Source organism: Miniopterus natalensis, chromosome 5, assembly GCF_054644295.1.
Source record: "Miniopterus natalensis isolate mMinNat1 chromosome 5, mMinNat1.hap1, whole genome shotgun sequence".
Taxonomy (NCBI): Eukaryota; Metazoa; Chordata; class Mammalia; order Chiroptera; family Miniopteridae; genus Miniopterus; species Miniopterus natalensis.
Window position 1 is genome coordinate 57945744 of NC_142085.1, and position 27022 is coordinate 57972765.

Consider the following 27022-nt stretch of genomic DNA (forward strand, 5'->3'; position numbering starts at 1 on the left):
TCACTTAAACATCCTTCAGCTTACTCCATGATGCCTTTGACCCTTGGAATAACCACAGAGGATTCACCAAGTAAACCTTAAGGGGAACCAGGTACAGCAGAATGCTCTTATAAAAGGAGAAACTCTCAGTGCCACTCCACCCACAACATGCTATTTGTTTTTTTCTAGAACACCATTCTAATTTTCATTTTCAAAAATAGGATGTTTCCCCTAGAGATCTTTTAAATAAAACTATAATTTTAAGCCTTGCCTCTGTGGTTTTGTGACATCATAAACACCCTGCATAAAATAACATGTGGCAACTCACTGGGAGACTTTGCATCTCTGCAGGACAAGTGTGATCTGAAAAGCTTCTAGGCACACAGATCAAATTTTAACACTAAAACTTCTAACAAGAGTTTTTTACACAAAGAATCCACACAGAAACAAAGTCAATTAAATTTTTATTACAACCAAGAATATAAAATAAATGCAATGTAATTTAGTTTTAACAGTCATTTTGAGGAGGAGGCCAGGGCAACTCAAAAGCAGGGACCACTTGGTTCCAAAGCGGCAGCTTGTCCTGCACCCCCAGAGCAGGCCTCGCTGGGGTGCAGCCGGCTCTGAGCGCACACCTCACAGCGGAGTGTGGAGATCATATGGTCATCTCTATAATCGTAAAGAGGGATGCGTGCACGGAAACGACTGAAGTGAGACAAGGACAGGCACACTTCACAAACAGGAATCATGGGAAATACAAACTAGGCAGTTTAAGAAAGGATGTACTACATAACATATATAAAAAGTATCTTAAATTGTTGTTAAAAAGGACATCATCAGTCCAGATTTTGTGTAATACCTTTAGTGTCTACACAGACAAATCTTTAAAAAAATTAAATAGTATTAATTTACTAAATATTTAGGAGATAACAGTGCATTAAGGATTTTTTTCCCCATATAATACATACATATCACTCCTTTGCAGTGATAGCATAGAAGAGTAAGTATGGCCTTAGGTACAACACTTTTTTTTTAAATCCTAAAACAATGAACTTTGCTTTATGGTATTTGTGACTATTCTTTAAGATTATGGGGACCTAAACTACTATGTTTTATATAAAATGTTGCTTATACTTGAATCCTTCAAGCCTCCTTTACTCTAACTGCCATTTCACTGCCTTCCTCCATCCCCTGCAAAGATATCACCATAGATAAGAGTTTGGGGTTTGCAATTCGCAAAGATTTCTTCCTTCATTGTATAGTTTCTGCTACATAAATTTATTCAAGGCAGATTAAGTTGCAAGTCTTATTGTCCAACTATTTTTTCTTTCTTTAGCAGAGAAAACAGCATTGTTTTAGAGGCATACAACTAACAGTTGCTTCACCAGGAATGAGGCAGTGAACACATATGTAAATGTCGTCCCTTTCCATTCTTAAATGTAAATTATGTTTATAAGAGCAAAAGAGTAGTGCAGAAGGCCAAAATCCTAAATACTAAAGTTTTAAAATCACACAGATATAAAAATAGACACATCCTTGGTTTTTGCATGTTGCTGCATGATCCGCTTCATCACAAGGATTATTTCAGCCTCGTAGTATCAGCCCTGCTGCCAGGCTACCTTACCCTTGAGCTCTGCTGTCCTGAAACTCTAAAACCCCTTTTTCCAAACACACACCTTGCCAGAAAGCTATCTCAAAACTGATTTGTAGTATGGAGAGCAGAACACCTTCATTTCAATTCCTTCTTTCCTGCGACCTCCCCTGATTTGGATGTTCCTACGTGCTCAGGGATGTCTCCACTGTGTTCTCAGGGAACTTGACAGTAATAAATTTTCAAAGAGGAATGTGGTTGTTTGGGGACTACAAAGGTAAATTTGAACCTCAAAAAGCTTCACAGTTCTCCTTTGAGGTCCCACAGTTTTAGGGCCCATAAATGTGTTAAGGGCTTTGTTCCCCTTTAAAGGAAAAAGGAAATTACAAACCAAAATTATTTCAAAGGGTAATGGGCACCAGTGGGCATCACCAACTCTGAGGCAGCAACACAGAAGGGCCAGTGCCAGGGCAGTGACCAGAAACCCAGTCATGTGTGCAATGCAGATATCTGGCTAAATATGGAGAACATCATACTGGGAACTGATGAAATCCCCTTACATTGTCTCCACTGGTCTGCCAGTAAAATTCACTACACATCAGGGACACTGGGTAGTCCTGTGATGATGTAAGCACATACTACAAGAACTGTGTATCAAAGTTGCTTATAAAGTATTAAGGGGCATGGCAATTTGGTTCATGTACATATTTGGGTATGTCTTTGATTAAGTGTAATCAAAGGGCAGGACAGAGCTCCTATTTTCATTGTACTTTCCTACAAGCTACTTAATAGACTGTGTTCTGCCTACCAGGGGCCACCCAATTGTCGAAAGGCTGCTGTGAACATTTTAAATATACATTAATGCCTGTTGGGGTATTACTGAATTGCTGGCTTTCTTGAAGGTAGCTAGACATAGAAACCTCTCCATAACACTGTTTATTGTGGAGCAGAATTTGGAATAGTAACTCTATCCAAGTGGGTTTAGAAGTAAACAAAAGGACCTTCATATTCTAAGATGGTTTCACTTATAAGCCAACCATCCCAGGAGAGCTGCCTTTCACAGAATAGAGAGCGTATCAGCTCCTTAAGTGCCAGGAAGTACGTCTTGCCCTTGGTATCTTCCATCCAGCATAGCACTGGGTACATGGCAAGGGTGCAGTAAGCATCTATCTGCTGACCAATAACTCTGGACAGTGAGGCTTCAGGGCACAGGACAGAACTTTATACATGTAGCTACATTATGCAGAGGGCTATTAATTTTTCATTTTAAAAAATGGAAGGGGTACATGGAGACAATAAAAAATTCCTTCCAATGGAGCATGTCAACTGCTTCAGTGTTGGTGAGTGTCACTATATAGTCTTTATTATTAATAAGCATTATTATGCTGAAATTAGTAAGGTCCTTGCTGGCTACAGGATCACATCAATAGTGCAAAATGTATACTGGCTTCTGTCTAAAATCTTATTTTACTTGTGTATGGACCCAGAGTATCATAACCAGGTAGATAAGTTCATAAAGAATAGTAAAAAAAATTCTTATAACTTGCATATACAACAATCAGCTATTCTCCTAGCTAAGAAAATGTTTAAAACAAGGCTGGTGCTGCTAGTAGCATTCAGAGAACACAAATGTCTTGTCCCTTACATTACAACGAGTGCTCTAAGTCTACACTTCTTTGTGACTCTGGGGAGTGAGGGGTTCTTTATACTGGCTGAGAAAGAACTCGGCCTCTAATTCATAGATCATGGAAATGCAAATATGCACTTTATCTAGTACAGTTGTATACTATCTGCCCATAGTTTTTAGGCACAATTATTAGTTTTCCCCTAGGGGCAAAAGAAAGTATTCAGTGCAATGAAAAGATTCTTGATAGAATTAAGTTTCAGTAACAACAAAATTATGCATACATAATACATACTTTAAACATGAATAAACCTAAATTTTTAACATGCCTTAAAAATAGTCACTCTATATCTAATGCAAATATGAATGAAGAACATTGCTCTTTATTTTAAAAGCAGATTAATGTGCAGGCTTCCACTGAGTACCCTTGATTATGTAAGAAAGTTACTCAATATGGCCCACGTGTGAAGAAACCAACAGCTCTTTAGAGAAGCCAACTTTATGTACAAGACACACTAAAAGCTCTTCCTTCAAAGGGAAGTAATACATCCTTTGATCAACATTACTCCTTAAGGAAATCCTAGTGCAGTTAAAGTTCTCTTCAGCTTTCAGTGTGGGTCACCAGAGGACTGCATTTCATCAAAGCTCTTGAAACCCTTTTTAATGTAGACTTAGCTACATGAAGGTTAAATTTATAATTCTTAATTACTGACTACTATTCAGAATAAGATGATTCTGGGAACTAAGTTCCACGTAAATGATTATATAAAAACTACCACATACTTCAGTTCATAGCATAAAGCATAGTAACTGCTAAGATCTAGGCTGTTTTTGGTTGTAGGTTCCCTCTGTCCCACCACTTGTCTTTTCATTAGACCTTCCCTGAAACTAGATAAATAAGAACATAATAGTAAAGTACTTTGGGACAGTAACAATTTATGTTTAAGACTTCCATGAGCAAAACAGTTATATTCTGTGAAAACAATGTAGTGCTTTAAAAGGTGCATTTTTACCTGTGTTGCTAAGGTAGTTGATGAAGTATAAAACTATACACCACTGGAGTCCTGATTCTAGAACATTAAAATCCTATTAAAAGAGCTTTGAAAAGATAAATCATAGTGATTGCTACAGCATGAGAAAGGTGCACCAGGAAATCCTTCAAAAAAAGCTGAAGGTTAGAGAAGGTAAGTGCTGGGATTAGATCAGATGCTTGACCAGAGAAGTCACGATGGAACACATGCAGGGAAAGGGTGCTGGGGAAACTTCACAAAAATCTTCTTTAGGTCAATGAAGAGACATCAGTCAGTCCTGCAAGATGCTCAGTATACAGTTTTCCTTCCACGTGGATGAGTTTTACACAGCATCATAGTTTTTGCATTTCTGGTTCTCTTCAATGCGGACATCATATTGCTGGAGTCTGTGCTCTGGGCTGCGGCTGTCAGTACCGATGGGCCTGGTGAGATGGGTGGTACTGGGTGCTCTGCTGAGACGAGGAGGAGTAGCCTAGTGTGCTCTGGGACTGAGAGGATCCCTGAACACTGCTTTGGTAATTCAGGCGAGAACTGGAGTGCTAGAAGGAAACGGGAAAAGGGAGTTACTGATGAAAGAGATGTTCATCACAATGGGATGGAGAAGTGAGCCACTCTCATCAGAGGCTCCTGGTTCAGATCCAGCTAACTTAGTGTGTTAGTACATTTTGCTTATTTGAAAATCATAGCCTGCCACACTGTAACCATGTCTGGCTGGAATTCTTTGGGAGATAAGCTACACTGGCGCACACACACACAAAAGGCAGTGGGGAAACGCTGTCCACTGCTCTTTGTACTGACTAATTCTGGTTAGTCATTCTTTGCATAAGAGAGATTTACGAACAAGAATAATCAATTTGGCGCAGTCAATCAATGGTATCTATGATGTATACAGATGTCTGTTAATTTTCTCATATAAAACAAAGCTGTAATTAAGAAATCATGTTTAGAGAAAAAGGATTCTCAGAGTAAAGCTAGGGGGCGGCAGCAGCAGCACCTACATGACAAAGCAAGGCAAGGTTGAACAGGGCATGGCAGCAATAAGTGGGTTTTATAAACACCAGGTCTTACTTAGAATAAAAAAATTTTCATACATGAAAATGCCCTCAAGAGGAGGCAGACACGAATGTGTTTCAATTCAGTGTACTTTATCACTTTAAATGAAACATCTATCTTCACAGTACTCAGGGAAAATATGAAAAAATACGTGAAAGAAAAATTTGTCTATAGAATAACAACACAGTGCCTAACCTAAACATGAACATAGCTGAAACCAATGTCTGGCTATGCTTAGAAGGCCAGTTCTTCCTACGAGCAAAGTGGAAAAGAATGTACATAATAAAGCTATTACTTGTAGTTAAAATGTAAATGACTTTGAGGTGGCACTAGGGGTTTAAGAAAGGACAAATCAACAAGGTCCCCAACTTCACGTGCAAAGGCTGCCAAACTGGACTTGCAGGGCAGTAAGATAGGCTTGGTAAAAACAACTCGCTGGATCCTTCCAAAGTTACGTAATTCTGACTAGCTATGTTAATGTAAGAAGCCTTGCAAAATTCCACATTCTGACTATGTTTTATTTTGAAAGTTTATTATGAAAAAATGTTCTTTCCGCTCACAGGCCCTATAATTGTTCGGCTGGCGAAGACCACTTTTGCTTCAGCAAATTAGATACAGTACACTGAATTTCCCATACTAGAGAAAGAACAAGCACGTTGATGATGTGAGAGTTGCAAATAAGTGCAAAGTTCTTCCAAATAAATAGCTGCAATATCTACCCGTTTCATAGATATGCTGTTTTATTTTTAAGTAAATAGCACAGGATGGACAAAGAAAAGCATTTCAAAGAGCTCTTGGATTTGACAGGAGTAAAAACAGTAGTTAATGCCCTGACCAGGCTGGGTAGCTCAGGTTGGAGCATCGTCTTGATATGCTAAGGTTTCAGGTTTGATCCCCAGTTAGGGCACATACAAGAATCAACCAATGAATGCATAAATAAGTGGAACAAATCGATATTTCTCTCTCTCCCTTCCTTCCTCTCTAAAATCAATAAATAAATTTAATTTTTTTTTAAAAAAAACTAAGTAATCTGTCCATAATTGACTACAATCAGGTTAATATAATACAGTCAGAAACACAAAGATAAGCCAGTATATAGTAAAGGTTTATTGCTCATATAAAGGAAAAATCCAATGTTGGGGGGGGGGAATCTGAATTTATAATAAAATTCAAATAGGTTCATGACTTCTACTGTTTTTAGTGGATCATATGGAAACCTTGATCAGTTTAATTGGAACCAAATGGCAGTGCTGTTATACAGCCCTCTGCTAGCAGGGAATCTTCCAAGTTTTCAGAGAAGCAGTTATACGAAAGTACATGAGTTTGTTGAGATGTTCAAAATGTAAAGCCTATTTTTTTCCTTAGTTTATCTTTATTGTTGAAAATATTACAGATGTCCCCTTTTTATCCCCATTGAATTGATCCCCTCCACCTTGCATCCACCCACAGGCTTTCCCCATACCAAGGTCTGTGTCCATGGGTTATGCTTATAAACATTTAAGTTCTTTGATTAATCTCTCCCCACCCACTCCCCTCTCCCCACCTTCCCTCTGAGGTCCTTCAGTCTGTTCCATACTTCTATATGTCTCTGGATCCATTTTGTTCATCAGTTTATTTTGTTTATTATATTCCACATATAAATGAGATCATGTGGTATTTGTCTTTCTCTGACTGGCTTATTTCACTTAGCATAATACTTTCTAGTTCCCTCCATGCTGTGCCAAAGGATAAAAGATCCTTCTTCTACACAGCTGCATAGTACTCCATGATGTAAATGTGCCACAGCTTTTTTATCCACTCATCTACTGATGGGCACTTGGGCTATTTCCAGATCTTGGCTATTGTAAATTGCACTGCTATGAACATAGGGGGGCATAAGTTCTTTGTGACTGGTGTTTTGGGTTCCTTAGGATATATTCCTAGAAGTGGGATCACTGGGTCAAATGGCAGGTCAATTTTTCATTTTTTGAGGAACCTCCACACTGCTTTCCATAGTGGCTGCACCAGTCTGCATCCCCACCAGCAGTGTACGCCCTTTTCTCCACACCCTCGCCAGCACTTGTAGTTCGTTGACTTGTTGATGGCAGCCATGCCGACAGGTGTGAGGTGATAAAATGTAAAGCCTATTTAGGCAGCTATTTATTATGTCTTTCTTGTTCACATCTTTCTTGACTCTAGTTCCTTACCCTGCATTTATGGCTCGCCTGCCTGTAGTTTGTTTTCTGTCATCTTTAACCATCTAACTGGTCCTCCTCCACCAGTTCCCCGAGGGGCCATGGTTCTAGGCCTTTTTTCTTTCTACCTTTTGTTTACGATTTTCTTCCCATCTTCTTAGATCTTTTCTTAGCTTGTTGGTACCTTGAAAAAAAATTTTATTTTTTGCAAGATTGCCAGCGGTTTTCACAAGTATTTTTAGCTCTCTCCCGAAATACCAACCCTTAGACTTTTTTCATTGATTTCTTGAATTTGTATTACAACTGTAGTTTTCTTTTTTCAAAACACTTTTAACAAAAAGTATTTTCTAGTCTCAAAATTATTTCTAGTGAGATTTAATGGTTATTTCTGAGAAGTCTTGGTCTTAATCCCTTTCTCTTCTATGTTTATGTGGTTATTTACTATTTCCTCCCAGTGACGGCAAATCTTGCTGGTATATAGCTATTCTGTCCAAAATAAGCTACCCCTCTTCTCCCTTTTCAACTGCTTATCTAACTATCTTTTTCTCACCCAAAGCTGATAGTCTGTACAAAATGAGAAATTTTTTTTGAGGAGGAAGGTGCCTGCCTCATAGTGTCAGGATAAACAAGTCAAGAGAGAAATATCTTGCAATTACATGAAATATGACAAAGTTCTTCATTTTCATAAAACACCCTAGAAACAGGATTGTACAGTCTGTACAAACTTTAGAGTTAAGTGCTACTTAATTTTAAAAGTTTCGATTTCATGAAATGTATAAACATTAAACGTGTACAAAATTCAGGGGAGTACCTGATAATCTGACGGCATGACAGGCCCGCCGGAGTTTGCACCCGAAGGCCCTAGACGTGGTTTCTTGTTTGGAGGCACCTGATTAAGGCCAGAGTCCTGACTGTGCTGCAGCCCTGCCGGGGCGGCCCCAGCCCCAGCCCCAGCCCCTCCCGCAGTCCCGTTGGTCTGGGTGCTGCTCTGCTGCTGCGGGGGTGCCTGTGGAGGGGCTGCTGCCTGTGGTGGAGGGGCTGTGGGCTGCTGATGTTGGTTCTGTTGCTGTTGCTGATTCTTGGAAGAGAAAAAAAAGCAAGCTTGGTATGGAACTCAATTAACAGGAAATGTCACTCATTACTTGATGTGCACATGTGACTCTGACCCAACCTGCAGGGCAACCTATGTGGGACACCAAAGTGGCTGGAACGGCTGAAGAATGGAGCAGCCAGGAAATACAGCATCCCCAAAGGTCAAAGTGCTAGGCTCTGACTAGCACTCATTCTCTGAAGTCCAATCCTCCAAACCAGACACAGACATCCCATTGGAGACCATAGGCACATAGGAAATAGTTCTGCCCTCACTCAAACAGCTCTAATAGCTTTTCCATAGTGATTCTGGGGTAAAAGGGTTTGGGGAGGGCCCTTATATCTCCAAGTATGATCATGAACAGAATGACGCTTTGAAAAGCTGTCTGCATAAGGTGATGGTAATAATGCCAAACAAACAATAAGAATGAAGAGTCAAGGATTGAAGAGTCAGGGAATAAAATAGGCTATAAAACAAATCAGGAAGTTCATCTATCTGTAAGCTTATTACATTTCACATTTAGAAGTACACCTAAATAAATACATACTTAATTAAATAAAAGGTGGTTAAATACATAGGGATTATTAAATCATACTTCCCTACATTCTCTTTTTGCCTCTCCCTTACGCTCTGGAAGTGAAAATGTACTGTGCAGTTCATACCTTATCACCTTTCTCTTCAGGTTCATCTTCATTTAGGAATTCTCGTTTGGGGTATGGAATCTGGCAGCCAGCAAACACGCTAAAGATCATTACAAAGAATACATGTCATGACCAAAAATCTACGACATGAATGACCTTGTTAATTTAAAATTCTACCTTTTTCTTATTTCCGACTCTTCATCCGTGATTGGTGTTTGCTGGATGTCTCCCATCACAGCATAATTTAAGCATTAAAGAATAATTTGTTGTCTGAAGTTTTATACTAGTTGCCACGTTCAGTAACAAATCTTAGCTGCTCTTAAGCAAGTTGACATATATGACATAGAATTTTTCCACATAAACTTCATTAGTACTAAAAATAACTGAATTTGTATTTGCTTCAACAAAGAAAATAACTTTTTTCTCAAGAAAAGCTGCACCTCTAATAAATCCAGGCACAATGATATATGTGGGTGGGGAAACCCAGGATGGGGAAATAGAGGGGTATGGTAGTGCAGTGGGCACACTGAATTTTAAATTCTCAGTTCCCCACTGGTTTTGTTTAAACTGTTTTGACTGACCATCTATAAAAGTCCCATCTGTTCTCAGCTTTGTTCTTATCTATAAAACTGATTAATCATCAATCCAAAAATACTTGTTTTCATTCATACCTGTCTACAGTGTTGCCTCTTTCAAAATATAGGACCTTTCTTGTGAGTACTTTTTCTCCAAGGTAATATTAATGAAGAAAGTAAAATATTTCAAAACAAGTGCTCTCTTGCTTTCATCTACCACCCAACACCTTCAACCTGAAGTAAAGGACACAGAATAGGTAGGATACATACTCTAATGTTGGCAAGGGGTCCTCCTGAAAATAGGGATCCTGCAGAGCCTGCTCTGAGGTGATTCTCTTAGTTGGATCCATAGTAAGGAGTTTCTGAAGCTGGAGTAACACATAAGAAATTGATAGCACATGAAAAGGTTGTTTACAAGTCAATGTTTTGACTTCTGTATTAATGTCTAACAGGATTAATATCAAATGCCCTTTTGTACAGCTCACTGCACAATTAGTACACTACACACGTTTAATGTGATATTGATAAAAATCATTAGCATTAAAGCCCTTTTAGAATTTAATTCTTTTCTGCTGATAAATCATTGGGGGGAAAATCAGGCTCTTTCTCCCTCTCCCTTCCTCTCTCTGAAATCAATAAAGATATATTTAAAAATGAATAAATAAATAAGGCTAGAAGTCAAGGGTAACATCTCAAAAGAAAAATATTTACTTTGCCCCAGCACCCACTTATTTCTTTCTAAAGAGAAGGTATAGCTGGGACAATTCCATGGGAAACAGAATGAGGTGAGAGCTGTGCTAAGGATCTGACCTCCCAGATGCACATACCAAGAGGAACACTTTGCTGTCAGGCTTGACCTTGTGTTTTTCCATGTACTTTATGAGGCTACTGTTGGCATACCTGCAAGGACATAACAATCATACATCATTGGGAACACTCACACCATACATTTAATGGAAAGTTCAAAGATTGATTTTCCTATAAGGTATGTGTTTACGCCATTGTTTTTTCTGATTAAAAAGTAATATATAACTAAATATTGGTAAATGTGTGAAGAAATAGGAATTGTTACATACTGCATGCAAGAGTTTACACTGTTACAATCATTTTGGAAAATTATGCATTAACCATTAGAGTTGAAAATGTGAATATCTTATGATCCAGCAATTCCTTTCCTAGGTACACACTCTAGTCTAAAAGAGACTTTTGCACATTTATAAACAGGATACATAGACAAGAAATGTTCTTGGCAGCATTTTGTTAATAGAAAAAACTGTAAACAACCCAAATGTCTATCTAAAGAATGGGTAATTAAATTGTTAGATATTGACATAAAAGAATGTTAACAATAGTAAAAATGAATACAGAGGTTGAATGGGGGGAAAAAACAAATTGCAGAAAGTATGATACTATTTATGTAAAAAGTTCAAAGATATACTAAACTGAACAATAATTATTTGTAGTATAATTATAATAAAAAATGAGGAATGATAAATACAAATTCAGAACAGTGGCTACTCTTTGGGAGGGGCGTCAATAGGAAGGGAGGGTACACCGAGTACTTCTATAATCTTAGTAATGTTCTACTGCTTTTGTTGAGGAGTGAGAAGAGGGTTATTTCTTTATTATTCTAAATATACTACATATCATATTTTCATTATATACATTCTTTCCTATATATGGAATACTTCAAATTAAAATGGTTAAAAAATAGGTAATATATGTTCATGGTAGAAAATTTAGAGAATAAAGTATAAAGAAGAAAATTAAAATCACTCATAATCAAGCCACGGGTGATAAGGAACCACTGTCAAGATTTTGAAAATTTCCTTTGGCATTATATAAAAAAATATATATATAGTACAAACACTGAAGGATTTTTGTGCTGTTTTTATAAAATTGGGATCATACTCTTAACTTTTTTCACTTAATATTGTCTCATAAACATTTTTCCTTGTCAAATGCTCTTAATCTTATTATTTGTAATGGTTGCATATTTCCTACTGTTACTAATGTGTTTCACAATAGTTATGATTTACCTTGTAGGTAAATCTGGTACACACTGTAGGGAGACAATATTGCAGAGAAGATGAGACTCAGAGATGCCTACTAGACCATGACTCAGTCATTTACTAGTTGGTGTGATTGTGGGCAGTTAGTTAACCACTATGAAAGGCTTAGGTTCCTCATTTGAAAAATGAGGATTAAAATTACACCTACTTTATAGAGTTGTCATGAGGATCACATGGGAAAATGTAGGGAAAGGGTGTAGGACCATGTCCGGCACATAGTAAGTACTGAATTAGCTACATGTGGCTGCTCTGATTGTTTCCACAGAATAAATTCTTGGAATTATTAGGTCAAAGGGTATGTACATTTCAAAGCCGTTGCTACACAAACCTGGCCTCTAGATCCAAGGCATGAGCACCTGAGAGCTGCATTAGAAATACAGATTCTCAGGCCCTATCCTAGATTCCGAATCAGAATCTGCATTTTAACAAGGTCACCAGGTCATCTGTAGGTACATTCAAGTTTGAGAAGCCTTCATCCTCACCAGTAGCATACAAGTTAGTAAGAGCACCCATTTTATTATACCTTTGCCAACACTAGGCATTTTCACTTTAAAAATCTTTGCCGTGTATACTAATTAAAATTTTTCCTCTCCAATACCAGGAACATTTTTTTTGCCGAAGTAGCCACTATAATTTGGTAATGGGAAGAAACTTTAAAGTTTATGTAGAAATGGAGTCTGTCTACATGGTTTTGGTTTTTATGCTGAATTAACTGACTTCTTGGGTTAGCTGCAGGCTCCAGGTTATTTGTTTCTATCATAAGAGGACTTGAACTTGAGAAATCCTACTGCTCAATTCCCATTGTGGTTTCTTCTTATCTTTCCTAGTATTAAAGTAAAGCTGAACTGTTTGTTGTTTTCTGAATAATCCTTTTCCAGATTTGCTATAGTTTAAGAGCTGAACAGTTATCAAAGTAATTCAAACTCTTTATATACATTATGAAGCATTTTATCAGACCATGCTTATTTAAACATTCAACTTTTAAAGTCAACTTAACGGTTTCCTTTTAATGCTATTTTGACCTTGCCTTCTAATGAGCTAGTAAGTGCTTACACTTTGGAAAGATTACAGAAACTGCTATTGTTATCATTCCCAATTCACTTTGAGAATAAGTTCTGGGGTTCTTTTCCTCTGAAATAATGAAAATGAATTATTCTTTTACTTTTTATGCTATCTGAAATAATATTTTCTGGAACTTTATCATATTTTACTTCAACGATTTATATGTATTATATTAAACTAATTTTAATAAATCTCATTTTGTTTTCTGTATCAGCAGTCTGCTTTTGTGTGGGTAAAACTGTTTGCTTAGGAAGTATGGGTTCTTATCTCTAAACTTCTCCTATTCCTTTTCTAACTGAATTTCACTTGTCTTTTAAAATTTCTCTCCTTTTATTTCTGGTTGTTGTAAATACTATCATTTTTTATTAATAAGTTTTCTTTGATCTTTAAGTACTGAGTTAAATGTTATGTACCTTCATTAATTTTCTCTATCTTTTATATTATTAGAACACCTTTAATTACTTGAACTACTTTCATTGAATACCCATTTGAGAAGTAACTAATGAGCATGTATTATGTATCAGGCCCTGGGGATGCATATAATGGTGTATAAAACAGACATAGTCCATACTGACTAGAGGGAAAGGGAGATAAGTATATTCAAAAGCTAACTGTAGTGCTAAGTGATCAGTGCTGAGAAGCAGCACAGGATGCTACAGGAGCACAGAAGTGGAGCATCTAACTCGGAACCTGCAAGGTCAGAGGAGGACTCATTAGGCAAATGATGCCAAGACCTAAAGGATGAGTAGAAAGGATAAGGGAGTAAGTCTGTTGAAATGGGTGGGAGGAAAGTACATCCTAGCCTGAGGGAACAGCAAGTGTAAAAATCCAGAGGACAAGGAAAGCTCCTTGGAGGCTCTTAAAGAAATCCATGATGTCTAGACTATAGAATACAAAGTAAACAGTGGTTATGAGATAAATTTGGTGATGTAGAAGCCAGTTTTATTAGTGTATTAAGGAATTGAGAGCAATGGTGACTTAAGAGCAACTAGAAGACTGACATGATCAAATCTGCTTTTGGCAATGATTGCAGTATAGACAGTGAGTTGGAATGAAGACTGGAGGTAGAAATACCACTTAGGAGGCCATTTCAGGATTCAAGGTGAGAGAGTGGTGGTCTGCACTTTAATAGCGGCAGGGTGAATGGATAGAAATACAAAGATTCAAAGGATATTTAATACAAAGAACTGACTAGGATTTACTAACTGTTTGGACACTGGGAGTCAAAATGGCAGAGTGAGATCAGGGGTATCTCTCACACTTTTGGCTTCAACAATTAGGTGAATCATGTACATTTAGTAGTGTTATAAGATATCATAACTACAAGAGGAAATATAGTGGAGGAGTGGTTTAAGAGGATAAAGGATGAATTCAGTTTGGGACATTTAAGTGAAGCATTTTGTGGAACACTGAAACTGAGATTCCATAAGGCAATTAGATAAATGGGTCTGAAACTAGAAAAAGAGACCTAAGTAGGATATATAAATTGGTAGTTATCAGCATAACTGATGGTAAATTGTGGCCATTCGAATCATGGAGACTTCCTGGGAAAATTTCTAGTGTAAAAAGAGAAAACCTTGAACAGTATCAGTGCTACCTTTAAGAGATGGAGAGGTATTGTATGAAAGGAAAGGAGGTTAACACTCCCCTTGACAAGGATGGAAGAGGCCCTTGAGTTTGACAATGGAATCTAACCATAGTTTTGTTGGTGGTGGTGGTGGTGGTGGTGGTGGTGGTGGTGGTGGTGTGTGTGTGTGTGTGTTTTAGAAGAGAGAGATAGAGACAAAGGACCCTACCAAGGACTGTGTAACAGAGGGACAGAAAATGATTAGGGCCATTCTCTTTATGATGTCTACTTTTTTTTCTACAAGCCATCCTGTCCTGAATTTTTTCCATTAGGTTGCCCAAAAGGGAAACTCTTCCATCTTTTCCTCTAAGCATACCTATTTATAACAGATTCCTCTCATGCCACCTTTCCTCTCCTCTCGTTTCTACTCAACATAAATGCCCTGCCAGTCACTCAGATCCCAGGCCATGCGTTGTTCTGCCGTCCTTCTTGGTTGCTAGCCCAGAATTTCCGTCACCAGTCATTACTCAGATAAAGATAAAAATCACCATTGTGGTCTTAAACTGAGCCCTTTACCATGCTAACATAGAAGAGACATTTAAACCACCTATTACCCCTTAAATTCTTGGTTTTTAAATACTACAGCTTAAGCCTGGCATGTATGTGAACAACATCTGAAGTACCTTCTTTAAATCATAAGGCATACTTAACATTTTTTAAAAATCTTAGTTCCTGGTTTAAGTAATAATCTATATCTGTTTTTTTTAAGGATTAATTTAAATACTCCCACTGAAGTTACTACTTATATTTAATATGGAATTACTTACGTTGTTCTTCTAAAGTCTTTTTGAAGTGTGGGGTATTCTGGCATCTTTCTAATATCTTCCCAGTCTTTATCTTACAAAAAAATATTGAATATTGTTACAGAAAATAATGTGTTACTTTTATAAAAAATCTATTTTAGCTTAAAAAAAAATATATACATTTATATATATATGTGTGTGTGTATATATATATATTATATATATATATATATATTATATATATATATTAAAAATACTTCAAATACACTTTTGAAAAGGAAAATAAATTACCTGCAGGAAACCCCATGACACTAAATATCCGATCAAGTTGATCATGATGAAAGGGATTGCTTGTTTTTATATCTTCCTGACGACAGTGAAAAATAGGTTCTGAAGTCAACAATTCAGCAAATATGCAACCTATTGCCCATATATCTGTGAAAAACACACACAAGTTTTTGTACACATTTATTACATTTCTTTGGTTATAATTCCTGGGTATAATCACAACCTATATATAAAAATACTTTTCAGTGAAGCAATATACAAAATGAAATAAGTGTATTAAGAAAACATATATATGAGACATGAATAGCTGATCATCACACAACATATTGAAAGCCAAATAAAAAATATTTATTTGTGTATTTCCTGATGAAGGTAAGCTTAGGAAATCCAATGTAGCAAGCAATGGATTTACTTTATATTTAGGCAAAAGCCTTTCTAACCAATATTAATAATTCTATTACTAAAGCATTTAACTGACAATCTAATACATGACATAATACTCAAGATCTGACAGACTAAAACAATATCATCATCAGGTATAGCAATACGGTCTTTAAAGCAATCAAATGCATAATGATAGAGCAGAATGTCTGAATTGTGAGTCTAGACCAACAGTAATACCACATAAAATTATTTGGAATAACTCAACTTTTGTATGAAAGACTACCAACTTCAGTTTTTTCAACAAACTGTAAGGTCCAGAAGCTGATAAATACACCAGTAGAGATAGATGTTACCTAAACACATTCACTTAGATGTTTCTCCAACTCTCCAACACTTCTTCAGGATAAAGTTAGGCATCTTTGAAAGTTTTATTAACTATTTCAAACCACCAGTTATAAGTTATTCTATTTGGATTTTATACACTGAAAAACTATAATTTCAATTCAGAGACTTTATATTTACAATGCTTTGCCAAATATACAAATGAATTCATTTTTGAGATGTACATTCACACTTACCCACTTAAATAAATGCTGTTTAATAAGTAGTTTTTAAAAAAAATAATGCAGACTGTGGTATAGTATAGAAAAGTACAGTGTTCAGTAGCCTACTAAATGTGGAAATTGCATTCTGTAGACAAGCTAAATAAGAAAAAAGTCTGATTATATCCATTAGCTAGAATTAGTGTGTATATGCTGTTTTGTAAAACAAATTGCCAAATAGAAGGGAAAAAAATCTAGTAATATCTCACATATGAGACTCTATTCAGGAATGGTTTCCTTCCACATAAGTTAGTGTTTTGGATATTGGGAACATAACCCTTCAATAACCATTTTATTACACTACCACCCGTCATCTTAAGAGGCTATAAAATAGAAAATGTAATGCCATCTTTCTTAATGATGCAGGAGGGTCATGTCATCCTGAACATTCCATCACTAAAGAGTAGAACAGTAGCACTCTTTAGTGTTGACTTTTTAATTATTTTCTCTCTCCCGTATCACGTTGGTTGTCACTCTTGCCCCTGATATAGTCATTCTATAAACCTCCAGTGATATCAAATCATAAAACTCTCTTATTTCTACGTTCCGAATAGAAATAATACTCATTTCTGACATAAACCAGGTATGGAGAAGAGTGAGTGAATATATGTGCATTCATATGTCTGCTATGAATATATTTCAAGCTTAAAGATAACTGATTTGGTGATTATTCTTTTTATGTGCCTTAATTTTTTTCCTAACTTCTATCTGGAATGGATAATTGGGACTTGATTAAAATTAGAAATTAGCGATTATGATTTTATCTTTGGACATGTGGAAATCTCATTTACTGAGCAAGTAAGTTACAAGATAGTTAAAATTCAATTTCAGTTCTCCTTACCCGGAGAAAACAAGAAATACAGCTGGTTTCCAATTCATACCCAATTATCTTTATTTCTCAAAAAAACAAATCTATTTTTATTTCAACAGAGCAATTAATTATAACATTCATAAAACTGTGCTTCTCAAAGTGTGGGCTGTCAAAGTGTGAACCACATACCATAGAATCACCTAATGGTACCTGTTAAAAATGGGCCTTACCATGCATGAATTTTGTATAAGAATCTCTGAGAGCAGGATACACTTTGGTGGGAGGTCATTTAGTTTAACAGAGGGTTTTGGCTGGATTTGCCTTTTCTTATTGGGAAGCACCCTTTTAGATATAGACTGTATTAGTGCTTGTTAAGAGTCCAACACATACGGATTTCTACCGTTATCACTCCTTTATCCCTACCCCATGCCATGGGTTAGCTCAGCATCAATTCTGTTCTAAAGTACCACCAGTTGATTCCAACTAACACTTTCAATCTCTTCCTATCCTCTGGTGCCTTCTGAGGTTGCCTAAGAGATTTTACTGTTCTCCATAGAAAAAGAGACCCAATAACAGAAAAAGAAATCATAATTCCAGAAGTCTCAAAAATACAGCCCTACAGTCAAAGTCACTCACTGGAATGTAGGTAGAGTCAGACTCTAATTTTAACTTCTCATTCTCAGGATCACTCAACTCCTCCCATTTGTTTTCCGTAGTGGTTTTTTCTTCACCCTTCACAGACAACTGGCACTGTCTGATGCTATTAGTGAGGCCTTGGCACCTTGGATATGGAGCTTTACTATGGGCTCAACTGCTAGGGGAAGGATCTATATTCCTCTACTGTCATACACTGTTTATCTCACAGTGCGGAGTCTACTCATGGGCTTTTTTTCACTCGTTTCATAAAATTCTTCCGCAATATTTATGAAGTATTACAATATTTCAGCATTGTGCTAGTGTATCAATCCCTGGACAAAGTATAAATGTGTTGTGGGTGTCTGAGCTTTGCACAAATCAGATCTCCCAATGAATGAGGGTATTATTATATTAAAATTTTTGTTTTCCTTTTTACTGATGAATAAGTTAGTTATCAATATAATCTTCCAAATTTAAGAACTTCCTTTGTAGTTCTTTGGGTGTCACCAGGTTTCTCATAAACTTAACAAAAAGGATTGTGCTTACTTGTCTATAAAAGGAAAACCTAAGGAAAAATACTTAACAAATTTAGGTACCTTATAAAACTAGCCCTTCATATTAACAATACTAATTTACTCCCTCCCTATCCTCTCTTTTTACCTTTTAAAGAAATCTCTAGATTTGAGGAGGACTCCCTCTTCTTGACTCCCTTAGTTTGCAGCTGGATCCTCTGAGGATAATATAGTGACCAGGAAGCAAAATCTCTGATGCTTCTGTTCTGAAGACGACTTTAATTCCTACAAAGTGTGTGTTTACAACAGATTTTCCTACTCAGTTATTTTTTTACTTGAAGAGATAGCAAGATGCTGAGCACAGCTAACCTACCCAGAATCTATTTTCTACCTTAATGGAGAAACTGCCATACTGATAACTGTAATGGCAAGAGAGAAAGATTAGTCATATTGTTTCCTGCTTAGGAAAGGCAGACAGACTAACTTTTCCCCAGAAAGAAGGGGCTCCTCCAGCACCACACTACTCCTGTTTTTCTGTTTGTAAAGAAAATAATTCTAAAACCTCTCTCCAGTTCTTCTGATCGATAGTAGGCGAGTGCAAAATAAAATTTACATGTTATCATTTCCATAGCAACTCAAAGGGATCAGATACCTTTATTCTCTGAAAGAAAATGCTTTCTTCTTTTAAAAGAACCATTTTCTTGCCCAGCTGGCATGGCTCAGCGGTTGAGCATCAACCTACGACCCAGGAGATCGTGGTTCGATTTCTGGTTAGGACGCATGCCTGGGTTTCGGACTCGATCCCCAGTAGGGGATCAATGACTCTCTCTCATCACTGATGTTTCTCTATCCCCCTCTCCTTTCCTCTCTCTGAAATCAATAAAGACATATATATATATTTTTTTGTTTGTTTGTTTGTTTTAAACTTAAAAAAAAAAAAAAAAGAACCATTTTCTCCTATACAGTTACAAATCCAAATCTACCAGACTGTAAAATCTAGGAATACAGAAGACAACAGAGCTTTCACAGACAGACAGAAAGTGGTTTTTACAAAACAGCATTATTGCATTATTATACCACTTGGTATTTATGATAATTCAATGCCAAGAAAGGAAATCATTTTAGATTAACTTACCAATGGCTTTTGTATAATGCCTTGCACCAAGTAAAAGTTCTGGAGCCCGATACCAAAAAGTCACAACTACTGGATCCAAATCTGCTAGCGGTTTTAGAGGAGAATTGAATAATCTGGCAAAACCCATGTCAGCTAAAAAATAAAATAAATTAACATGAAACTCAGTTTGGCATGCTACTGGAAGCATACAAGGTTGATAACACTAGTTGCCAACCTTATAAAGCAAGCCTTTTCCTCCCTTTTCAACCAGTGGTCTGTACCAGCCACCAGATCTCCCTTCTGAGGTAGATACTATTATTGTGCCTATTTTACTGATGAAGAAACTGAGGCTTAAAGATATTCTGACTTGCTCAAGGTCACAGAACTACTAAGTACAGAGTCCAAATGAGAATTCAGGTCTGATTTCAGATTCCTGTCTTTCAGAGACAGCTGCATTAATAATATTCTTAGATTTTTAAAAATTGAAGATAGCCTAAAAGTTTCCATGATTAATTATGACTTCTGTATGACTATACATCTAAAAACAGACCTATATCTTAGGTCAGTGTGTGATAGAGTCAGTTCTATGGACTGACGAAAGCTGACTGGTACATGTCTCAACTCTGAGTTCAGTGACATCATGTTGGTGGCTTAAAACTGGCTGTGGTGAGAGTATTTACATCATGAAAAACAGCAAATGATACAAACTAGGGTTCCCCACCCCAGTCCCCCCACAGAGACCCAGTTTTGTACAGTGACTACCACATCACATACACATTTCCGAGAACATGCAGAGAATATCTGAGATAATTTGTGTAATTCAGCATTTAACAAAGGTCTGTATCAAAGCTAACTTATTTAACTATTAAAGGAGTACAAAAGTAGTAAAAAGGATATTTATTACTAAATAAGGTGCTGGAGACTGATTTTCTTAAGATTTAATAAATAACAAATACCTTACATCTACAGAACACTTTAGAGTTTACAAACCATTTTCAGATACATCATATATCACTCCATCCAATCCTCATAAGAACACTGGTTTAATAGGTATTCTGGTCCCTACTTCTGAGATAAAGAAGCTAAGGCCCAAAGCAGTTAAATGACTTATCCATGGTTACAGGAATAGTAAGTAAAGATGCCAGTACTCCAACAAAAACCATGTTATAATCTAGCAGCTACATTCTTAACCATTGATCTGACATCCAATAAATTATACATATTATAGCTATAATTGCATGTCACAAAGGCAAAATCAAAAAAATTATAAACCTCTGTAATTTGAAATATATATGAAGTATATTTTGATTATAATGGGCCTCAATGAACTATAAAATACACAAATAGTATCTAAAATTTCAACTACAGAGACTCATTTAATCTAAAACTAATATGCTATGATACAACATACATTCAAATTTTAACTTAGTGATATTATTTCTTAAGAATTTGAATAATTTATATGACTTTCTAGAAATGTTTTGGAGAAGCCAGGTCTTAAAAAACAAAGCTGTCCAAGGAAGCCTGTGCTAACGCCTACTCTTTCTTAACTAAATTTCCCTATAGCAAACAAAAATATTCAAAACCATTCTACCAATATCACACCTACATCAAAGCACTGCTTTATAAATTTAACAGATGCTAATTGTCATTGATGGCAATGTAATATGATGGAACGCTGTTCCACCCGTTGAAAGACATTTTGTTTTGGAGTAAAGGCTAAAGCCAGTACTTCTCCCCTTATTCTCTACACTTCCTTGATTTTATGTAAGCCAGAGGACACAATATATATTCTTGAAAACAATCCCTGTCTATTGTATGAACTTCAAAGGAGTTTTAAACCATTTTTCAAATAATTACTAATTTAGACAAAAGGTAACTAGCTTAAACATTACTAACAGTTGTTTTCCTAAAATTAGATATGAATGAAATTTTCAATTCCGTTGGTAGTAGTAAAATTCTGGTGTGGGTGCTAATGAAGCAATATCAAATGATAGACAAACGGCAAAAGACATTGTCTACCACCAAAGGAGCTTACGTGAAAGTGAGATGACAAAATACACAGAGTAGACAAAAATTAAAAAAGGGTGAGTGCTGTAAGAATAAAGGAAAGTTCCTACTGGTTTCTCCTACACTCTCAGTCTCTTAAAGAAAGAGCCTATGTCTCCTTCATGGTTTTATCTGGACCAATGTTTGATAAACATTTGTACAAGTAGACTAAACTGAAAGTAGAACTTGAGCTGGGTTCTGAAGGATGAATTGTTGTGAACGGTAAAGAAGGCAGTAAGCATTTTAGGTAAGGCCTGGGAAGCCTTTAGGTTGCTGAGGAGGGAAAGGCTCAGGGACACAGAAAAGGGCACAATGTGTTTTCCATTAGACTATGTTTTTCTTTTCAGCCAAAAAAGAACTGTATTATAGAGTTAAGCATAGGCATCAGAGCATTACTAATTTTTTTTAAATAATGTGCTATTAAAATGTAAAGCAATTTAATCAACCAAATTGTTTACTTGATCTTTATTATTAACTATCGCTTAGTTTTAACTCTGGTTTTATGCTTAACCTTGAATAGAATTTTAACCCTAAAACAGTAAGGCAACTAACTAGCCTGACTGGGATACAGAATTTTATGTTAAGAAACAGTAGAGATATTTGGGAACAGTAAGGAGAGACATTAAGTTTGGATGACTGGGTTAAATGTGATGACAGGTACAAACAAAGGAAAGTATAAGAAAATGATGATGAATTTGGTTTCGAATAATGGGAGTATGGGTTGTCCACAGGAAACCAAATAGAGATAAGAATTTCAACTAAGGTGAGAGAATGGAAGCTGACATCCAGATCTTAGAATAATTTTCACAGAGTCCAAGATTTTGAGGTTACAGCTAATCAATTCCCTAAAGAAGTAATTGTAGAGAGAAGCCATGTCCAAAGCCAGTGCCTGGGGTGTATTGAAACAACAGGTTAACAGAAGTAAGAGGCAATAATGAATAAAATACAGAAATAACAGCAAAAGTGGTATACAGAAAAAAGAGAATTATGTGATACCATATAGACCAAGAAAACAGACAGTCCTAAGGCCAGATGGTTAGGAGAGCAAATGGCTAAGGCAGTAAAGGAAAACTATAACTAAATGCAGGCCGCTCGATTTGGTAAGACAGAGGTCAAGGGTGTCCTTTTAGAGAGCAGTTTCAACTGAGGAATGGAATTAGAAGCCAGGTTATAACAAATCAGGGCACGTGGAACCAATGGGTGAATATGTGTTCTAGAAGCAGAGGAACAAGGGGGAAAAACAGCACAAGTGGTAAAGAAAACAAAATGGATATGAGAAGATTTATTTTAAAGTTGGGAAAAGGATCATGAATGTTTAAAGGTGAAGAGGAGAAACTTGAGGAGGGGAGACTGGAGATCCCATAATACGAGGGGCTGAAGGATAGCCAGGAAGATTACTGAAGCTACGAAGGGCACTAGATGGGCCTTAGGAGGGAAAAGTCACTCACTCTCTCTCTTACAGTTTAAAGGCAAAGCCGTGCTGACAAAAAGTGGTCAGTGAGGTCATACCAGATAGCTGTGTTTGTAGGGAAAGAGATTCTGGACTTGGAATTCAAGTCCTTGCTTTGAAAGGTTGAATAAGCTACAACCTCTCTAAATCCAGCTTTCCTTATCTACAATATCTACCATATGGGGTGGTTGTGTAAAACAACACAGTTAACTAACATATGAAAGTATCTATCATGCTGGATAGTAAACTGTTTATTTTATTGTCTCTCACAGGGAGGAACCACCCCTGATCTCCCTTCCACTTTCACCAGTGTCTAGCAAAAAGTAGGTACTCAATAAATGCCCATAGGAAAAAGAGTGTTGAGAGTGAGTGCAGAACAACTGAAGAGTGGTACAAAGCAGGTGCGGAGGGAAGCTGACAGGGAAAGGAAAGGAAAGCAGTGACCTGGTTCTTCATTAACATCAATAAAACTTTTGAATATCTGAATCTTAGTAAACTCGGAACAGAGGTTTAAGGAAAGGGAAGTTGGTTTAGAACAGCTTCCTCAGGGCCTAGGTGGGTGGTGTGTTAACTGAAGAAGTAGAAGACCAAGCAGCAGGGCTGGCTTGGCTGAAGGACAGAATGGACTAGTAGGTGGTCAGGTTAGTGTCACTTTGCACGAATCCCAGTATGCTATAGTCTAATAGCAAAGGAAACAAGCTGATGAAGCACACTTTATTTTGAAATCCTTCTAAAAAGCATTGAACATTCAATAAATGTAATTTCTAGTAAAATAAATTATAATAAAACATTTCTTAGCTAATTTTCTCCCCAAATATGTCACAGGTATAAATGATGCCGATTCCTCCAGGGCTGAAAAGGAAATAAGACTCTTTTCAGGGCCTTAACCTAAGATTGGCAAGTAAGAGGGTCTGAAAACATATCTATTCATTTGGAAAAGATATGTTGGCACCTGGCACAGGACATATGTGGGGCGGGGGGGGGGGAATCTGTGATACTCTATATGTATTAGGTGACAGTTGGAGGGATGTATTAAAGGAAAGAACATTTGGTAAAGCTAAGACAAAAGTAAGATTTATGGGATTAGGTGATTGTGCAGGACAGTAATAGTGACATAAACACAACTTGGGATTTTGTATGGGAATGAATTTTTTGTGGGCTTGCTTGCCTCAGCTTAGAATTATGGAACTTTATTTTGGGTATAAACCTGAGGGTTTTTATAAACTATATTTCCCAATATCTTTTCTAAAAATATTATGAGAACGTAATTTTTAAATTAACTAAGAGTATTAAAAAGGGAAAACATCTTTGCAGTCACTTCAGTTTCTTAATAGATTATTTTAGAAATAATTACCTACCTATTTTGACTCTCCCCCTCTCAGGACCTTCTCCCATTACTAGGATATTTGCTGGTTTCTAGAAATAAAAATAGAGCATTCAAATTACTATGTTTATTCTTTTGACATGCTCTAAAATGGAAAAAAGTTCTTATAATGTGAAAAAGTTCTTATAATAATCTGTATTTTCAACAAAACTATAATCATATATTAAGTACCCTCTACATAGTTAAAGTATTTGACATCCTTGAAGTTAGCACTAACTTTCCATAAACATCCTTACTGTGGAAACATCTTATTTTCAAAATTATATCATACAAATAATTACAAAGGAATTAAAGCTATCATTTCTATTTGTCCCACAAAAGTAATAAGTAATAATAACGTAAAAACCTGTACAAATTATAAACTGTCTGCTTGTAGCCCACAACAGTGTCTTTGTGGTTGAAAAATGTATATAAAATTTCAAACCACAACATAATACATTTATTTAAATGAATCAAATGGAATATTCCTTGCTAAATATTTCTAAACTACTGTAGGAAAATATGGTCAACATTCAACAGACTCCATTAAAATTCATACATGGTTTCAGCTATAATTCATGCAAAAGTGAGGAATTCAAAATATAATTTCAAGATGTGAGAAAATAAAAACCAAGGCTAATACAAAGCTATATAAAGAGAAGAGTCGGCTGCAAATGTATCCAACATCTTTTAAGTCGTCCTCATTTGTAGACATTTGGAAACAGAGAAACTATAGAAATTGGCCTTTGGACAATATGTCTCCTCCATAAACTCCATTTCCAAGATCTTCTCAGCTGAAATGGAAGAATTATGGAGGCAAGTAACATCTTAAAGGAGAAATGAACAGGATTTTCTGGCTAGTTGAAGTCAGAAGATTAAGGCAAAGGGTGATAAAGATTTCACCAAGGTTTTGAGTTTATCTGACTGAAAGAATGATGGCATCTTTATTATGGAAAAGTTATAAGAAGTACTGGTTTGGTAGTGGGAACAACAAAGAGAAAGGAGGTGACATAGTGAGTTTGAGAAAGGTGAGATGCTGAAGTCATATTAACCAGGGGAGTGAAAATAGGAAGATCTGGATTTAAAAGTTATTGTCACTGGAGTGTGATAACTGAAGACAAAAGACAAGATTGGTTTACCAGAGCAGGAAGGGAAAAATAGCATCACACAACATTCAAAATTCAAGCTTGACAACTATTTATCAAAGATACATTATGTATAAAATATTGTACTGGAGACTTTCAGGAAATAAAGAAAATCTCTTGACTGAAAGAGCTTAAAATCTAGTATCAGGCAGTGGTTTAGATGCTAGCGATACAGCAGTAAATAAAACCAGGAAAAATCCTCACCCTCATGAAGCTTACATTCTAGTGGGAAGAGAGAGGCAATAAACAAATGTATAGTACATCAGATACTGGTAAGTACTGTGGGAGAAAAAAACAACACAAGGAGAATACAAGAAGTTTCCACACCTAGTGTTATGGCTGACTAAGTGTTCCTAGGGGACTTTGTCATTACAGAAGAAACATATGCCACATAAGAAACATTCCCTGAAGGATCCCCAATCTCACAAGAGGTCTGCAACAATCCTCAATCTCAGCCCAAATAATGTATCCTTGTGGCTGGAGAGTGACAAAAAGGTGGGCTGGGCCTGAAGGCAGAGCCAATGACACACTTCAGTGGCGACACTGAACCTTGGGCCCAGCAAAGTAAGGGAAGCTGAGTTGCTACCCCTCAATCAGCCAAGACTCTCAAGGGAACTAAAGTAAACCTAGATGCTACCAGTAGAAGCAGAAGAAATCTTCTCTGGAGAAAAAAACTTCCTAACTTAGGCCCAAGTTACATTACATATTCATGCTAAAAGCATATTATTTCCATGTGGATTAAAAACAAAATCCATTCTATACTATTTACAAAAGATCCACCTAAATAGAAGCACCATAACGCTAAAAGTTAAAGGCTATTAAAAGATATAGTAGGGAAACTGCTAAAAGAAAGCTGGATCAGCTAAGAAATGTCAGATAAAATAGCTTTAAGACAAAAGTATTATTAGGAGTAGAGATGGTCACTATATAATAATACAAGGTTGAACTCACCAGGAAGAGGCAACATTCCTAAACTTGTGATGCATTTGTGTGTGTGTGTGTGTGTGTATATGTAATATATATATAATTCAGGGAGGGAAAAGATCAATTATATTATACTTTTCTCAGTTACTGATATGTCGAGCAAACAAAAGATTAGTAAGGTATAGACTACCCAAAGGATAAAATTAGCAAGGTTGATCTAGCAGTGATATACACTTTTTACACAATAATTGAAGAATATACATTTTTCTCAAGCATACATGGGTACTTACAAATACTAATCATGTACTAGCAGGTCTAAGAAATTTCAAGGAAATTTTAAAATATTTCTAAATCACTCTGGCCTGTGTGGCTCAGTTGGTTGGGTGTCGTCCTATGTACCAAAAAGCTGCTGGTTAGATTCCCTGTTAGGGTACATGCCAAGGTTTCAGGCTCAATCCCCAGTAGGGAGCATGCAGGAAGCA

At 36.5% G+C, this 27022-nt stretch overlaps 1 protein-coding gene and 1 pseudogene across 4 annotated transcripts in view; one reads left to right on the forward strand and one right to left on the reverse strand.

Annotated features, from left to right (window-relative positions):
- Positions 1–426: 426 nt before the first annotated feature.
- CDK19 (cyclin dependent kinase 19) overlaps positions 427–27022 on the reverse strand; it is a 100662-nt gene continuing 74066 nt past the window's right edge. For all 4 annotated transcript variants that reach the window (XM_087817550.1, XM_087817551.1, XM_016217498.2 and 1 more), the window contains 9 exons: positions 24467–24524; positions 19631–19762; positions 15554–15697; positions 15287–15356; positions 10586–10658; positions 10029–10126; positions 9205–9283; positions 8264–8530; positions 427–4764 (listed from right to left, as the gene is read on the reverse strand). In XM_087817550.1, the coding sequence (XP_087673676.1) occupies positions 4633–4764; positions 8264–8530; positions 9205–9283; positions 10029–10126; positions 10586–10658; positions 15287–15356; positions 15554–15697; positions 19631–19762; positions 24467–24524 (1053 nt within the window). In that variant the 3' untranslated portion in view covers positions 427–4632. The remainder of the gene's footprint in view (positions 4765–8263; positions 8531–9204; positions 9284–10028; positions 10127–10585; positions 10659–15286; positions 15357–15553; positions 15698–19630; positions 19763–24466; positions 24525–27022) is intronic.
- LOC148093109 (U6atac minor spliceosomal RNA) lies at positions 14507–14598 on the forward strand (annotated as a pseudogene).